Source organism: Odocoileus virginianus, unplaced genomic scaffold, assembly GCF_023699985.2.
Source record: "Odocoileus virginianus isolate 20LAN1187 ecotype Illinois unplaced genomic scaffold, Ovbor_1.2 Unplaced_Scaffold_4, whole genome shotgun sequence".
NCBI classification, from domain to species: Eukaryota; Metazoa; Chordata; class Mammalia; order Artiodactyla; family Cervidae; genus Odocoileus; species Odocoileus virginianus.
The window spans coordinates 1,901,987-1,920,485 of NW_027224266.1; the positions used below are offsets into that span (position 1 = coordinate 1,901,987).

The following is an 18,499-nucleotide window of genomic DNA, read 5'->3' on the forward strand; positions in this document are numbered from 1 at the left end:
AAAATAACGGATTGAAATTGTAATCAACAGGGGCAGGTTGAAGAACTGGTCAGAATTAAGTAATTAGGACAAGTGAGCATAAATCAAACTGAAAAAAAATGAGGTAAAAATTCTCTAAAGTACAAGATGGGAAAAGTCTAGATTTGTATGAAGGTAGTAGAACATAATCTGAGGTTAATTGTGAATTACATTCTGTGAGGAGTGACATAACACCTCACATTTCCTGAAATGAAGAAGTATAACCTGTAAAACTGATGAAATAGTTATTGCATTAAACTCTGCTGGTTAGGTCTTCATTTGAGTGAGTGTTCTGTTTTTCCCCTTTTTATTTGATGGAGGATTTTATCAGTCAAGATAAAGTTGATTATGCTGTGGTAACAACCTGAAAATGTTAGTGGCTTTTAATAATGCTCATGTCAGTGCTCATGTTCCATGCCATCCTGGGTTGCTTTAGCTCTTCTCCACATCCTCTTCATTTCACAGCTCACACTAGCCTCTTCTTGAATACTGCTTGCAGAGGGAAAAAAGAGCCTGGTGAACTATGAACTGGTACTTAAAGTTTCTGCATGGAAATAAGACATAGAACTTCAACTCACATTTTGTTGAACAAAGTAAATCATAGGTCCATGGCCAACATTGGTGGTTCCAGGAAATTTACTTTTCCCTTAAGAAAAGAAAGTATATATTTAGAAATCATAATACAAATCTGCTACAATATTGAACCTATAAACAATTTCAATATAGCGTTTACTAGAATTTTAAGGACAACAATGTTTATTTGAATATAAGGAAAGAGGCAATAAAACTAGGTGCTAAAATTTTGAATATCAAGAAAACAGCTTGGTAAAGGTTGAATTTGAAGAATTTCTTCTTTTCTCTCAATGCTGTGTTTGTATGTATGTGTGTGTTTCTTGGTATTTGAAGTAGAGTCTACAGGAATATAGGGTGATAGGTTTGATGAGAACAGGAGACTTTGGTGAGAGGAGGAGACTTCTTGAAATTTTTCAAAGCATAAAATTCTGCCTGATAATCTCTCGGTGTTATGACTAGGAAACACCAAATGGATACTGATTCCATGTAATATCTATTTTGAGGGTATACAATGTTCAACCTAGGTATAAACTAGTATTATTACTTGAACAATTTAGTATTTGTTATGATTTAAATATCATCATCATTGATCTAAAAATATTGAATGCTCGGGTAGATGTCACTTTTTCAAATGTTGGACATAGTTACTAAAAGAAACGGTTCCATTTGTCTATGAAAGTGCAATCTAAGCAGATAAACAGGGCAAAGATGCATGAGCTTAAGCAATTTTTTAAACTAATACTTGGAATTTGTTCACATATATTATAATTTCCATTTATTTTCTGGCAGTCAAATGTATGGTCTTGAATTAAAGAATTAATGTTTAAATGATATCTTTCTTTCCAATGGGATGTGGTATTAATCTTTGCTTGAACTCTTCAGTTGAGTTTGTCACAAGGGAAAAATTCTCTCCCAATTTTAGACGCTATAGATTTTCTTTCCATTCTCCAGGCAAGAATACCAGAGTGGGTTACCATTTCCTTCTCCAGGGGGTTTTCCCAGCCCAGAGATTGAACCCAAGTCTTGCCCATTGCGGGCAGATTCTTTACCGTCTGAGCCTCCAGGGAAGCCCAGGAAGATGAGTGGGTAGCTTATCCCTTCTCCAGCAGATCTTCCCTACCCAGGAATCGAACCAGGGTCTCCTGTGCTACAGGCAGTTTCTTTACCAGCCGAGCTACCATGAAGCCCTTGTGATATATTAGATGGTCATTATAGTAAGTAACTTGAACATGTGGAAGCTAGAGAGACTTATTATTACAAAGAAATTTTAGCTTCATTGAATAAATATAAAATTCTTGATATCTTTTACATAATGCTAATCTTTGTGCTGAGAAAGCCCCAATTATTTTTGTTGAAAATATCTGCTGAGATCATGCAAATTGAAGTCTAATACTAAATTCATGTTTAAAATGATTTTAAAACTGTGAAACTCAGTCTTTTTGTACAAAATAGGAGTGTGAAGAAATGTGAAGAAACTAAGTATACAGTGCTAGTTTGTTTAGCAGTTAGTTTTAACATGTGACTTTAAAGTTTTGTTTTTATACCTAACCTATAAAACCAATGTTAAATATTTACTATGGAATATGAAAATAGAGACTCAATGGAATAAAATAATCATAACTGATGAATTCACATTTATAGCATATACAGAGCCCCTGGAGATATTAAAGAGATAGTGCAGTTGAATATAGGGTTCCTTTTTTGAAAATATTGACAATCTAATGGGAAAGACCAACAATTAGATCACTGATAGAAACATAAAATGCATACAGCTAGAGTTACCTGATTGACCATTCAAGACCATTTTGGATTTGTTGGATTTGCCTCAGTGGTTTTTGGATTTGTTGGAGAGCCACTTAGATGCTGAAAAAAACTCACTTCTGCTTGTACCTCCAAGTCTGTATATGCTAAAAAAAAATAGTTTCCACATTCATCCAATTGTTGGAACATTAGTCTTTCATTGTCAAGTAAAAGTTGAGTGATTAGAGTCAAGTGGGGTTTCATTTTAGATGAACTCCTGTGGGAGAACTGGAACAGAACCTTGGAGAGGAATATGATCCAAGATGCAGAGGAATGTAATTATGTTCACCAACAGAAAGTCTAGGATGGTCTCTAAGGTCATGCCTACCCACATTCTCCTCCTATTCTTGGTTTATTGCATTTTTTATGTTACAGTTGATAACTGTATTTAACCTAATGAAAACCTTAGCCAATTTTTAAAATGGGTCATTTTAAAATTTCAATAGATCCTATCCTTCATGAACATTCTTCTCATTTCTGAAATAACAGCAGGAAGACTAACAAGTTTGTGATCATTGAGTCAGTCACAATGGTGAAGGGACTGCCAAGGAAGTAATTGTTGGGTTCTTATACTTCTGCCTTGTTTGCCAAGGACATTTATCTGAAATGAGAATTAAACTATGGCATTTTGATAACATATTCAGGAAGGATGTTAATGCCTGTCTGTTCACCATGGACAGTCTCTTCACTTGAAGTACTCAGTCAGCTTTCAGTCTCTGATGAACCTTAATTTAGTTTGAACTTTTATCTTTCATCCATTGCAAATCATCTCTCATTGGCACTGCTTTCTCTGTGCCCACAAAGCTATGTGACAGGTACTCGGAATTCATTTTTCATGCTCTTCTGTATTCTATCTTACAGATAGAATTGGTGTTATTGTACTGTATGGCTATTGTAGATGTCATAGTAGACTGGACTCTGCCCTTTGCTGAAGGGGAAAAAAAAATGAAGGATCTGGTTAATGACTGGGAATTAAATCCCTTCATGGTTTCTTCCCAGATACTGCGTTTTTTGTTTCTTGGTAAATGGCTTTTCCAGGCTTCCCTGGTGGCTCAGTTCACCTGCCAATGCAGGAGATGCAGGTTTGATCCCTGGATCAGAAAGATCCCCTGGAGAAGGAAATGACAACCCACTCCAGTATTCTTGTCTGGGAAATCCTGTGGACAGAGGAGCCTGACGGGCTACAGTCCACGGGATTGCAAAGAGTCAGGCACGTCTTAGCAACTAAACAATAAATGGCTTTTCCAGCTGTTGGATGGACTAAGTATATTTCTCTAGACTTGTGTTGCTGTCTAATATGGTAACCACTAGCTGCTGCATGTGGCAGGTGTTTTTTTGGCCACATTGTGTGGCTTGCAAGATCTTAGTTCCACTACCAGGGATTGAACCCAGGCCAAGGCAGTGAAAGCATGGAAACCTAACCACTGGACAACCTGGATATTCCCTGAATGTGGCAATTGAAATGTAAATTAATTAAAATTAAAGAAAATTACAAATTCAGTTCTTCATTTGCACTTAAGGCATTTAAAGTGCTTAATAGCCACACATGTCTAATGACTATTGAATTAGACAGCACAGACACAGACTATTTTGCTGTAACTCTGTTATCACTATAACTTTTATTAGATGTCTCTGTAACACTTTCTCCAGTTACTCCTGACCACATAACTTCCTCCATCTCTCTTTTTTTTAATTAATTTTTTTATTGAAGGATAATTGCTTTACACAATTTTGTTGTTTTCTGTCAAACCTCAACATGAATCAGCCAAAAAATATGGAATGCTTCACAAATTTGCATGTCATCCTTGCGCAGGGGCCATGCTAATTTCTCTGTATTGTTCCAATTTTAGTATATATACTGCCAAAGCAAGCACCATCTGACTCCTAAACGTTATCTGATCTTGTCCATAGCTGTCTTCTCACTACACATATTCTTTGTTGATGAATTCATTGTTGTTTCATTTTTCTTGTACCTTTAACTCTCTCTTTAATGTAAATATTTCCCAGCTTGAATTCTATTCTAGATCCAATTCAGCTTTTTTTTTTAGCTACTTGCTGAGCAGCTTTGTATAGGACTAGCCAAAAAGTTTGTTTGGGTTTCCGTAAGTTGTTTTTCTGTAAGATGTTACATAACATCTTACGGAAAAACCCGAATGAACTTTTGGCCAACCCAATATATGTCCTCTCAGCCACTTCTAATTTTACATGCTCCAAGTAGAATTATTTTGTTTTCTCTAAATTCACTCCTCCTATCATCTCTACAGTGTTATTCATCCACGTGCTCAGACTTGAACCCCAGGGTAATGTTTAACTTTCCCCTCCCCATTATTCTCTGTACCTGTCTATGAATTAGTTACCGAGTTAGCTCATTGCTGGCTATGTGTATCTCTTCTACCTTTTCTCATCTCCCCTTCCGCCATCATCATCTCAGTTCAAGCCCTGATTACATACCATATTTTCTATTGAAAAAGTATTCCGACTGACCTCCCTGCCTCCAGTTTTGCTCCCTTCCAAATCCATGAGTACTTCTTCATCGTTTTCATGAAACATATATTTGATCACAGCCTTCCCATACTCAAACATTTGTGAACACTTCCTTTAGCAGAGTAAATTACATATTTCATCTTCCCCGGAGATGAAATGTCTACTTGGTATATTTTGGAAGATAACACAACTTTGAAGAGATTCTTCCCTCTGAGACATGGCACCAAAGTTATTCTTATAACTAAAGGAAAGGAGCAAGAGAAAAAGAACTATAAGAAAAGAAAGAGATGTCTGTTTGAGTTGTTAAGCTAGACCAGAGAATTTGAACTATAGTCTCATCCCACCACCCCCGTATTTTGCTAAAACACACACACACTCATGCTTACCATTCACATTGCTGTTTAATACCAACCATGGCACTAAATGTTAGCTATCCTGACTTCAGCCTCTTCCAGATGAAAGTCACAAGAAATTGTCAAGTGACTAAGTCTTTGCTACCCCAGTGGAAAGTGAAAGTGAAAGTTGCTCACTGTGTTTTGACTCTTTGTGACCCCACGGACTATACAGTCCATGAAATTCTCCAGGCCAGTATACTGGTGTGGGTAGCCTTTCCCTTCTCTAGCGGATCTTCCCAACCCAGGGATCGAACCCAGGTCTCCCACATTGCAGGCAGATTCTTTACCAGCTGAGCCACCAGGGAAGCCCAAGAATACTGGAGTGGGTAGCCTATCCCTTCTCCAGCGGATCTTCCCAACCCAGGAATCAAACCAGGGTCTCCTGCATTGCAGGCAGATTCTTTACCAGCTGAGGTTCTAGGGAAGAGGGGGCTTCAAAATAGATTGCTTACAAAAATGAAGCTTTTATTCCCTTTAAAACAACAAAATTCCCCCAGCCTATCACTGGTAACTCTCCACAATATGACTTTTTATTTTCTAGACTTTCTTTCTCATTGCACTCACCTCATGTATCTTAGGCTCTAGCCAAATTGCTTTCCTTATCCTGATTGTGTGCCTTTGTTCAGTGTGTGCATGTAATTTGGCATGATCTTTCCCCCTGAACCCCCAATTTCCAGACTTAAAAGCTATTTAAGCTCAGCTAAAATACCATTGCCTTCAGAAGATCATTCCAGAATTAAGAAGTCAGAACTTATCTCCTTTTTTATAGGATCGCCTGTTAGCATTTATCTTGTTTACCTTGTATTATTATTTGAATAGTTTCACCTACTTCTTTACTAAATAATGAAATAATGATGGCCAAGGATCAAGTTTAATTTATCTTTGATCACCTAATAGTGCCTTACAGTGAATTGCATTTAGAAGATCCAAAAAAAAAATTCTGGTGAATGGTATTGTGACTTGGGGCTTCCCTCGTGGCTCAGTGGTAAAGAATATGCCTGCCAATGCAGGAGACTGGGTTTGATCCCTGGGTCAGGAAGATCCCCTGGAGGAGGAAATGGCAACCCACTCCAGTATTCTTGCCTGGGAAATCCCATGGAGAGAGGAACCTGGCAGGCTACAGTCCTTGGAGTTGCAAGAGTCAGACACGACTTAGCACCTAAGCAACAACATTGTGACTTGAGTGAATGAATGATTAAGAGTATAACACTAACTCATTACCTGAATTAATCAGTGAAGCAACATAGTGTAGAAGTTTTGGTATCTTGATAATAGAATATGTGAGGTATTTAGTATGTAAGTACCCTTATCAAAGGTTTGCATGGCTGGATTATTTAAATATTAGTTGAAAGCAAAGCAATTAATGACCTATGTACTGTCCTTGTGACTATCTATAATACACAGTTGATGAGATGTATTATTTGTGCTGAACATTCCAATCCCCAGGTGACAAAGTATTTAGCATCTATGGTAAAATATAGGAAAGAAATTTTTTATGTATTCTGCTCAGTGTAGCAATTGGATCATGGTTTCGCTAAAATGATAACTGATTATGATCCTGTGGGGTGATCTTACTTTCCTAAGGAAAAAAGTGATCAAAACTGAAGAAACACTCCTCATTATATAAATTTGTCTTATTAAGAATTTGATGCATTTCAATGCGCATCACATCATTTGTAAAAGCATTATACATAAAAAGGATAAAGAAATTCAAGTGTTATTTTGCATGTACAGAAAAGATAGCATGAGCTACTAAAGAGAATTCCTGGGAGTGTATAGTGGCACAGCTCTAAATCCAATTTTAAAAATCTAAATTTAATCCTAACCTAAAAATAACTAGAACGTCAGAGATGTACCTTTCCATAGTGTGCATAAGTTCAGAAAATGGAGATTTCTTCATATCCAGTGCAATTTTATTTTTAAAACTTGGGGTATGATCTTTCAGGAAAGGATTTGGCCTTGAGTGTTAATAAAACTCCCATTTCAGAAGCAAATATTTTAAAAATCACATTTGATGGAAATAAAATGACTTACTGATGAGATGAATCCCCCTGAAGTACCTGCTGTATGTATGCTGTGTGTGTGTGTGCTCAGTCGTGTCCTACTCTTTGTGACCCATGGACTGTAGCCCACTAGGCTTCTCTGTCCATGGGATTCTCGAGGCAAGAATACTGGAGTGGGTTTCCGTTTCCTCCTCCAGGGGATCTTCCTGACCCAGGGATTGATCCCATGTCTCTTGCGTCTCCATCGGCCGGCCAATTCTTTACCGTAGAACCGCCTGGGACGCCTTATAGCACAACACAGTGGTTTTGTTGAATTTTATTAAGAAATATATTAATATTTTAAATTTTTAATTAATTGACCTTTTATATGTTGATTTGTATAATTTTGTGGCATTTATAGTCCTCAAGTTATTAAAATATGAAACTTCTTGAAGACTGTAGAATTTTACATATTGTAACTTATTTAGGTGAATGCCTATCTTCTTAAACTGCGCTTCTCTAAGCCATGTTTTATTCATCTTTGTATCCTTAAAACAGATGATTAACATTTGCTGAATCAAGAGCTTTACAGATATACATCTATCATACATGATCCAATTAGTTTAATATATTCAGTATTATTAAACTTAATATATTTGGCTATATTTAGTATATTTAAATTTTAGCTTCAAACATATTAATATATTTAATATTTAGTATTTCTGTCCATTATAGTTATCCTCTTAGATACTCAAATTGCTCCATTTCTGCCCAGGGAGAATCTCTTCATATTGACTTCTGAGTCCTACTGACACAATCCTTGTAATCTTTAATAGCTTCTTTCTATTTTGTGTCACAATATAACTCATGCTCCTCTTGTACAGTTCCTTTCCCAGTTTGGTATTAGCCATTTTCCAAGAAAGCCTGTGAAATGGTATTTGAATACCACCAATTGTGGAGGGTTCATTTACTACTAAATTGGTCATTGTTTCTGTGCTTTTTCAGTGGACAGAGCTAAGAGAAACATACATACATATATACATACATAATACATCAAGAGACTCTAAGGTTTTTACTGATCTTTTTATGTATGTGTCTGCTTTCTCCCATGCTAAAATTACTTACCAGTGTCACCAAGAGTGATAAAATGTTCAGTTCAGTTCAGTCGCTCAGTTGTGTCTGACTCTTTGTGACCCCATGAACTACAGCACACCAGGCCTCCCTATCCATCACCAACTCCCAGAGCCCACCCAAACTCATGTCCATTGAGTCGGTGATGCCATCCAACAATCTCATCCTCTGTCATCCCCTTCTCCACCTGTCCTCAATCTTTCCCAGCATCAGGGTCTTTACAAATGAGTCAGCTCTTCGTATCAGGGGGCTCAAGTATTGGTGTTTCAGCTTCAACATCAGTCCTTCCAATGAACACCCAGGACTGATCTTTAGGATGGACTGGTTGGATCTCCTTGCAGTCCAAGGGACTCTCAAGAGTCTTCTCCAACACCACAGTTCAAAAGCAGCAATTCTTCAGCTCGTCAGCTTTCTTTATAGTCCAACTCTCACATCCATACATGACTACTGGAAAAACCATAGCCTTGACTAGACGGACCTTTGTTGGCCAAGTGATGTCTCTGCTTTTTAATATGCTGTCTAGGTTGGTCATAACTTTTCTTCCAAGGAGTAAACGTCTTTTAATTTCATGGCTGCAGTCACCATCTGCAGTGATTTTGGAGCCCCAAAAAATAAAGTCAGCCACTGTTTCCACTGTTTCCCCATCTATTTGCCATGAAGTGATGGGACCGGATGCCATGATCTTAGTTTTCTGAATGTTGAACTTTTTCACTCTCTTCTTTCACTTTCATCAAGAGACTTTTTAGTTCTTCACTTTCTGCCATAAGGGTGGTGTCATCTGCTTATCTGAGGTTATTGATATTTCTCCCAGCAATCTTGAATCCAGCTTGTGCTTCTTCCAGCCCAGCGTTTCTCATGATGTACTCTGCATATAAGTTTATAAGTAGGGTGACAATATACAACCTTGACATACTCCTTTTCCTATTTGGAACCAGTCTGTTGTTCCATGTCCAGTTCTAACTGTTGCTTCCTGACCTGCATACAGATTTCTCAAGAGGCAGGTCAGGTGATCTGGTATTCCCATCTCTTTCAGAATTTTCCACAGTTTATTGTGATCCACACAGTCAAAGGCTTTGGCATAGTCAATAAAGCAGAAATAGGTGTTTTTCTGGAACTCTCTTGCTTTTTTGATGATCCAGCAGATGTTGGCAATTTGATCTCTGGTTCCTCTGCCTTTTCTAAAACCAGCTTGAATATCTGGAATTTCACAGTTCACCAATTTGGAGCATTACTTTACTAGCGTGTGAGGTGAGTGCAATTGTGCGGTATTTTGAACATTCTTTGGCATTTCCTTTCTTTGGGATTGGAATGAAAACTGACCTTTTCCAGTCCTGTGGCCACAGCTGAGTTTTCTAAATTTGCTAACATACAGAGTGCAGCACTTTCACAGCATCGTGTTTTAGGATTTGAAATAGCTCAACTGGAATTCCATCACCTCCACTAGCTTTGTTCGTAGTGATGCTTCCTAAGGCCCACTTGACTACTGTCTTGTAATTGTTCACTTGCTTCATCCTGTAAGACACACATAGCAGTTTCAATAAAACAGTAACAAACTAGCAACGCTACTACCAACAATGTGGTTACTGAAAATAGTGTAAGTGAAATTGTGCAAATCGCCTAGTAGTGTCCAACTCTTTGCGACCCCATGAACTATACTGTCCAAGCCTGAAAACAGTATAAGATTTTCTTTAACAATTCTTTTTTTATATCATACTAGGGGTGTACAAATAAAGTATATTGTACAGAACCTTGAAAAAGTTATTCTCTGTGTGATTATTCTATCACAACAGAATATACATTTAGATCATATTTACTTTTTTCCTTGATAAGAATCCTTTTGAATTGTGAACATTTAATCCATATCATTTGATTCTAGGAAGGTAGGTAGTTAATGAAACTTGCATCCATTACAGCTGAAGCTAGCTGTAGAGGCAGCATGGGGAAACTGGGCAACTTCCCAGCTTTTCCCAAGTTATCTCTTCCCAGTGTAATTGTGTTTAAAGTTAATTCTGTAAAATTGAACTCTTCCAAATTAAGATGTAAGTACACATGCACTTCCAAACGTAAGTGTTTTATCTATACCTTGCCTCCTCTGTATACATAATTCTTTCATACTTAATAAGGAATTGACTTTATATGATTATATAGACATAGAAGTGATTGTAACAGACTTCTCCTTTGGCACAGGAGCCCTTCCAAATGGAAGGACCCAGTCCTTAAGTATTTCTGTTAGTTTGTGAAATGAATTAGACCAAATTTAATGTTAAAAAAATTAGCCCCTCAAAGAATATGTGCTTCTTCTGGCAAGGTATTCTGGTGAAATAGTGTTACCAAAAGCTATGTTGAACAAGATTCCTTTTTGTCAAAATTAAATTCAGGGGGAAAAGTGAAATAGATTCTCATTCCTTGAAATATGCAATACTTTGGAATGTATATATTTTTTCAAAATTATCTAGCCAAATAATAATCAGTTAACTTTATATTTTGGGGTTAAAGTTATTAGTTTAAAATTCTTAAATCATGCAGAGCAACAATAATTCATAGTTAAAATATACTTATCATTTACTGTATGTCAGACAGTGCTGAGCCATTTATTTCATTTCCTCCTTTGATTCTCACACATCGCTATTGGTTTACTGCTATTATCATGCCCATTTTATAAATTCCTTGAGTAAACTGCACCATAGAAACAGAGTTTCTAAGCAAAGATCACTTTGCTATATTACTGTTTATAAACAAGTCTAGCAATTGCAGATAAAGAGACAATGGAGAATTTTTTAAAATAATTTTTTGTAATTTCAGAGACAAATTTAGGTTAGAACTATAAGTTTATTATTCATTGGTAGCATACATTAATTTTAATTGCATAATGCAAATATGTTTAATATATTATACTGTATTTTTGAGATTCTTTTTATGACTATTGAAATTGATGTTAATATTTTTCTTAATGTTCCAATATATAATAAGTATTTGAAATGTTGGACATATTTCAACAAAATACATTTATTACATGTATAAGTTTAGACAGGAAATGATTATAGTAATTTTTCCATTAGTTGCTTTTACATCTATTTAATGTATATTGTCCTTTATTATGTGTGTTTAAAATTAGTAAAATTAGAAAACACAGTTAAACAACACTTAAAATAGCCGTATAACTGACCATCAGAGCAAATCAGTATGAATGTTTTAGTATACAGTATTCCAAGCATTTTCCCATTCTAACTGCTGTTTTTGCTTGAGTTTTCAAGACTTTTTCAAATTGTAGTACCGTTCCTAAGAAAGTATTTTAAAAGGAACATTTGATTTTTTTAAATTAATGTATGTGTTTCTTTTTTCAGGATTGTACTGTCTATGAAACAGAGAATAAAATTCTTCATGTGGTAAGTATACTTGGATTTGTTTTCATTACAAAGTATGTATTCCTTTGCTTAACTAGTTATTAAGTAAAAAGCTACAGCCTGTGAAAAAGTGAGCCCTGTATATTTTATAGGGAAAGTACAAAAGAATCAAAACATAATAAGTTATATTAGTTATAATCATTCTTTTTTAACTTAATAGAAAAATATGATACAGTATTTTAAGACTATAGTATGTAGCAAGTTTAAAATGCCATAAAATAAAGAATCTAGAGAAAAAGAAATTTGAAATAAGAATTTTTCACTCTTAATCTGTGACAAAAGGAGATCAGGGGAAAATATTTGGTTTTATAATAGAGATGATCCACCTCTGTTGTCATTTGGATGAAATACTTCATAAAAATGATCAAATTGCCTTTACTCTGATTCTGTATTCACCAACCTTCTAAATTTTAATTTGGCCATATTTATTGAATCAACTAATGACTTTGCATGTGTTTTGTCTTATTACTAAAAATATTGAGTATACTTGGTAAAAAGGCATCTTAATGAAGTTTGCTGTTTTTCTTTGTAAATCCATTTCTTGGTTGATGCTCATCTGCCCTAATAACTTCACCTCTATTAGAAATTAGTGACAACATAAATAACATTGAAGAATTTTAGAAATGAATGTAATATAATATTTGCTTTGATTATTTTTCATTTCAGCTAGTGAGAATTTAAAGATTTTGTCTGATAGTGATTGGGGCTTCCCAGGTAGTAGTAGTAGTGTTAGTTGCTCAGTCGTGTCCAACTTTGCAGCCCCATTGACTGTAGCCTGCCAGGCTCTTCTGTCCATGGAATTCTCCAGGCAAGAATACTGGAGTGGATGCCATTCCCTCCTCCAGGGAATTCCCCCCCCTCCTCCAGGGATCCAACCCAGGTGGCACAGTGGTAAAGAATCCATCTGCCAGTGCAGGAGACACAAGAGATGCAGGTTCAATCCCTGGTTCGGGAAGATCCCTGGAGTAGGAAATGGCAACCCACTTCAGTATTCTTACCTGGAAAATCCCATGGACCCAGCTGAGTGACTGAGAATGTATGCTGATAATTGAGACAGAGATTGGCATTAACCAATCAGTTTACCTCAGAAAACACTTGTATTTTCATGTTATTATTCTACTTCCTGTCTTGGCCTTTTTATGCAAGAATGGTCCAGCCTTCACTAGAAGGTTGTATGCTTGTATATTGCTTTTCTCACAATAAGAATTATTTTTTTAAGAAAATAACAAAATGTGTAGTGTACCACTTGGTATATGATGCTGGAATACTTTATTTTTTTCTTTTTTTTTTTTTTTGACACAAAGCTAACTTTACAATGGAATACTTTCTTTAAAACTAAAATTTCGGAGAAGTCTCTTTCTGGGTTTCCTGTAATATAGAAGGACATCAAACATTTCTCACTCTTCTGGAGACTGGGCACTCCAGGATCAGGGTACCAGCAGATTTAGTATCTAGTGATAGTCTGTTTCCTGATTTGTAGAGGATCCTCACATAGTGGTAGAGGCAAGGGAATTTTCTGGAGTTTCTTTTGTAAGGACTCTAATCCCATTCAAGAATGCTCGAAACCAATGCTCTAATTACCTCTCAAAGCCTCCACATCCAGATACCATCACACTGGGGATTAGGGTTCAGTACATGAATTTGGGAGGAATACATACTTTAAGTCTAGAACAGATGGTGAGGAATAAAAAAGTATAAGAGTTCTAACTACTATTTTTAAATGAAAAATTTTAATGGTAAATAAAAAAAATAATACAAATATCATTGAACTTATATTTTAAAGAGACAAGCTCTGTTATTTCTAAATTAAACCACACAAAGACTACCATTACTTTCCAGTGTCAGTTATCCTCAGAAAAAAAGGATTTCCTGTAAAGCTAATGAAATACAAATTTTCATCTGTAGATTCATAAACATGAACACACAAATCTGTACAGTAACATACTAAAAATATCCAAATGGTACTTAGAATCTGATGTAATGGGAATGGACATACCTTGCCGCTAGGCCGGTAAGTTCATAAAACCTTTTTTAGTTAATTTTAAGACTCAAAAACATTAATACTATCATTTATGTAGTGTTTAAAATATGCCTCAGGCACTATTTTAAATGCTCCGTATAAACTAACTCCTTTAATCTTCATAGCAACCTTATGAGGTGGTTATTATTAGTGTCATCTGTATTTTATAGTTGAGGAAACTGAAGCACTAGGAGGTTAGACAACTTTCTCCAAGTGACGTAGTTGGAATGGATTTCAGACAGAATTTTAACTCAGGCATTCTGGCCCCAGAGTCTGTATTCCTATACAGAATCTAGTCTAAAAATAAATTCTAAAACACAATAGCATTTTCTATGGAAAGTGTTTATAGCAGCATTATACATAATAATGAAAAATAGGCAATAATAGGTTAATGCTTCAGTACACTATGGTGCATTCAAAGGGTGAAATATTTATTCATACTATTTGAAGTTGTATTTGTGAATATATGATTTATGAATACATTTTCCTTATATTTTATGAATATACCAAAAATATCTTTTGACAATATTCATGGAAAGATTCTAAATAATATTAACCAAAATCCAGACTAAAAGCATTATAAACACAGAATAAATCACCATTGAAAATTTAAATAAAAATATTCTTTATTAATTTGAAATAGAAAATATTCTTTATTAATATTTGCTTATTTATTTGGTAAGATAATAGCTGATTTTTGTTTGTTTTTTCTTTCAAATGTCATCCCAAGTTTCTTCAGTTAGTGTTACTTTTATAATTAAGTAAATATCTATTATGTTTATAATCCTGATGGCCTTTAATGGATAATTTTATTCTCTGTGTTGTGAGATTGTCAAAAGTGATTTGGACAACCCTTCGCCTAGATTTCCTGTTCACCTTTTTATCCTTAAAATTGGAGAGAGCTATTTATATTTAAAATGATAAAGTAATAGACTCTGAAGACCAAAAAGCTAGGTAGAAAAGACCATTGGTTGGTTTCAGTGGTAGACAGAGCTATCTTTTATTCAATAAGACTGAATAAAAGGAGATGGGACAGATTGGATTTCCTTGGAATTTTGCCATTAAATATGGTGATCTAGATAGCAGAGTGCAACCATAAAGGACAAAAGGAAATGCAGGTATTGGTGTACTATATATCTGAGTGATTGTCACCTGATGATAGAGAGTAATTGATTTTACCTCTCTTGATTTGATCTTTCCCTCTCAGTGAGGCTTTGTCCCTAGGCACACATTCCCTGGCATGTTAGAGCCCATCTGTTTTTCCTCTGCACAGATCCTTGTTTCATACAGTAAATCAGTTGCAGGGAATCTGGAAATCTCTTCAGTTTTGTGCCCTACTTTCTCCTCACTCCCACCTTTCACTACAATCTATAAAACTGGAGAGTATTCCTGAGAAGCCATTTCAGACCTTGTGCTTTAGCAGACTTATTCTGCTTGTCACAGCTCTGCTGCTCTCCTTGGTGAGCTGGGAACACTTGTCAGCTTTGATAAACTCATGAAAATCCCAGGCCAGGCATTGATTGTTAAAGTCACATTGTTTAAATCAGATTGTACTGAGCTCAAATACACCTTTTACATTAACCAGCAGTGTGGTCTTCTATATCGCACTTGCTTTGTACTAGCATTTTATTGCACCCATCTTTTTTATAAAGATGAGAGGAATAAATAAAGTAAATGCCTATTTATCATTTTAGTGTTAACACTATCTTTTCATTGTATAGAACTTTACAGTTTACAGGGCATTGTTATGAATGCTGTCTCTTCTCTCTCCAAGCTATAATTTTTTTTTCATTTCTTATTTAAGTTTGATCATGAATTAGGCTTATTTTGGCCTGTTAACTATTTGTTTTATTTCACAAATATTTCATGTATATTTTATTCCTTCCTTTAAATTTATGCATTGTTTACCCCTAAACTCCATTTGAAGTGATATTACTGTCCCTTCTCTGCTATCTAGACTAGAAATGGCTAAAACTGAATAGAACCATCAGTTAGGTTAAGAGAAGAGCCTGGAGGAGAAAATTAAAAGCTCATTTTAGACTTTGCCCTACCATCTATATCATGTCATTTATCTAAGCATAGTTTCCTCCTAATCTCCCCAAACCTTACAGATGTCAGTACTAGTGCAGCAGCATGCTCCATAATAAAATAAAAGTCATCATATTAATATTTTATTTTTAGAGATTTCTTCAAAGCAGTGACAGTCTAATGATTTTATAAAAATAGTTTCATATTGGCTCCCTGATGCTATAAAATGGCAGCTTTCCCAATTATAGACTCTTCTCTTAAATCTGTGATCCTGAACCATTGCAAACTGAATGTTTTTGTATGGTTGACGTTGTGGTTGTAACTGGAGCATTTAAACATACAAATTATGGTCAGTCTCATTAAAACATGAATTCTAATACTGGTTTTGTAGATAGAAAGCATTAAGATGCTTCTTTATTTTGAAAGTTAATGTGACCCTTCCATTTTGGCCCACTTCACTATCTTTGTGGTCACCCTAAAAAAGCACATTAACTCTATTACTGAAATAGGCATTGATTTCTTGAATGTTGTATTAGATTATCTTCAGCTTTTGGCACTTTGGTGCTTTATAAATTATTTTAACTATAAAATTAACTTCTCCACAGCTGATGTCCCGTGTAGGAATGAAGAAATCTGTTAGAATATGATGGAGTTAGAAGATATTATTAGTCTTTTATGGGGCAAAAAAAAAATGTGTATATACTAATGGGAATGTGACCACACATAAAAAAATGATTTGTATTCAGTGTCTTTTTAGTTTGTCTTTATGATTTGGATACACAGTATGTAAGTTGGTATATTTATGGATGTTTTTGCTAACATCACATTTGCTGAATGCATTATGCATTGTAAAATGCTTTCATATTCAGATTGACTCTGAATGTACAATCCTCTTTATCAAAGAGTATTTGTTTCAGTTGTTAAGTCAAATGAGGCCAAATAATGTAGTAGAAAGAGCAGCAATTTGAGAGTTAAAAAGATTTTATGTCCTGACCCCATTCTGGCACTTTACTAGCTATGAACAAACTAAATTAGCCTTTCAGATTAAGTTGGGTAGTGGAGTGTGTTTGATTTCAAAGATCTAAATGCCATAAATCTTTGGTGACTCACAAACTCAGTAAAAAACAGTATGGCCACATAAAGAGATGATTGAAGGGCTGTCTTAATCTAAGACCATTCTTTATGTGATCAAAGACACTATGTTTTTTTAAAAAAACTATAGTTATTGTCACTGTAAATGTAAAGATTTCTTCAAAAAGATAATTGAATCCATCTGGAGACAGAAATCACACAGTAGCTTAAACAAGGGAAGTTTAATCTAAATAATTATTAAACTGCGGTGGAAGAACACCTCTAAAGCATGCCCTAGGACTAAGAGTACCCAAGGAAGGGCAGCTTGTAGGTGGACACCGTTCCTCCACGCTGAGGGTCAGCGCTCATTAGGACGATCACATTGCGGCTTCACTGCGTGGCCTAACCAGAGCTGGTCCAGACGAGCAGGAAACAGCCTTCCAGGATACAGGCAAGTGATGTTGGTCGGAGTCCGCACAGAGGGAGTGGGAAGCTGCTCCTGTGAGTGTGGTGCTGACGGCTGCAGCATGGTGGTCAGTGAGCCCACACTGAGGCTAGGAGGTCACTGAGGGAATACATAGCCTGAGCATCGTGGAGGTCCCCACACTTCTGCTAATGGACCTGTACCAGGAGCAGGTAAAACAAAACACTGCACAAAGGGAAGAAGAAAAGCCTCCCTCTCCTTTCCCTATCCCTCCAGCACCCTCTACTGATACAAACTTAACATTGTCCTTACTGTAGAGCACAAAGGTCCAGCCTATTTCTAGAGCAAACACTGAAGGGTGAATTTGGAGCTGAACGCCCGTGAACTAATAACTGGTACAATGTGATTAACTCTTTTCTCCATAAAATCACATATGGCAACTTTGAACTTCTCTACTAAAAGTAAAGACATTGCTCCCAGGTATCTGCTATTTGTTCCCCATTTGTCCATAAACTGTATATATGCTGCTGCTGCTGCGTCACTTCAGCCGTGTTCAACTCTGTGCGACCCCATAGACGGCAGCCCACCAGGCTCCCCCGTCCCTGGGATTGATTCTCCAGGCAAGAACACTGGAGTGGGTTGCCATTTCCTTCTCCAATGCATGAAAGTGAAAAGTGGAAGTGAAGTCGCTCAGTCGTGTCCGACTCTTAGCAACCCCATGGACTGCAGCCTACCAGGCTCCTCCGTCCATGGGATTTTCCAGGCAAGAGTACTGGAGTGTATATAGTGCCTGGATTTTCCAGAAGCTCATCCAATCATAATGAACTGTTTCACTCTTGCTATTTGATTCTGAAATAAAATGAAATCATCTTCCTAATAATCTACATCTTGCTTGAACCACTGGTATTTCCAGACTCTTGTTACTCTTTAACCTTGAAAGTAGTGTACATTCTAATGAGTACCCCTCTCATCTGCCTGGGAACTCCCTATAAGCCTGTTGGCTCTGCTTCCTGCCTCTGAGAGAGGCGGTAAGTAGGATGGAGATTTTCCCAGATTCAGTTCTGGTTTCCATCTGACTCTTTCCCTATCAGAAAGTGAAAGAGCAATGGAGGTTCATGTCCATTTCAGACCAGGATGCCTCAGAAAAGTAGTTGTACTGATGCTGAAGC

General features: G+C 36.2%; 1 protein-coding gene and 1 non-coding gene across 6 annotated transcripts in view; one reads left to right on the forward strand and one right to left on the reverse strand.

Annotated features, from left to right (window-relative positions):
- Positions 1 to 18,499, forward strand: part of CNKSR2 (connector enhancer of kinase suppressor of Ras 2) — a 270,849-nt gene that overhangs the window by 92,659 nt on the left and 159,691 nt on the right. For all 5 annotated transcript variants that reach the window (XM_070462393.1, XM_070462394.1, XM_070462395.1 and 2 more), the window contains exon 5: positions 11,728 to 11,769. In XM_070462393.1, coding sequence (XP_070318494.1) covers positions 11,728 to 11,769 — 42 coding nt within the window. The remainder of the gene's footprint in view (positions 1 to 11,727; positions 11,770 to 18,499) is intronic.
- Positions 4,160 to 4,265, reverse strand: LOC139033378 (U6 spliceosomal RNA). The gene has a single exon (XR_011485958.1). It is a non-coding gene; the product is annotated as a U6 spliceosomal RNA (small nuclear RNA).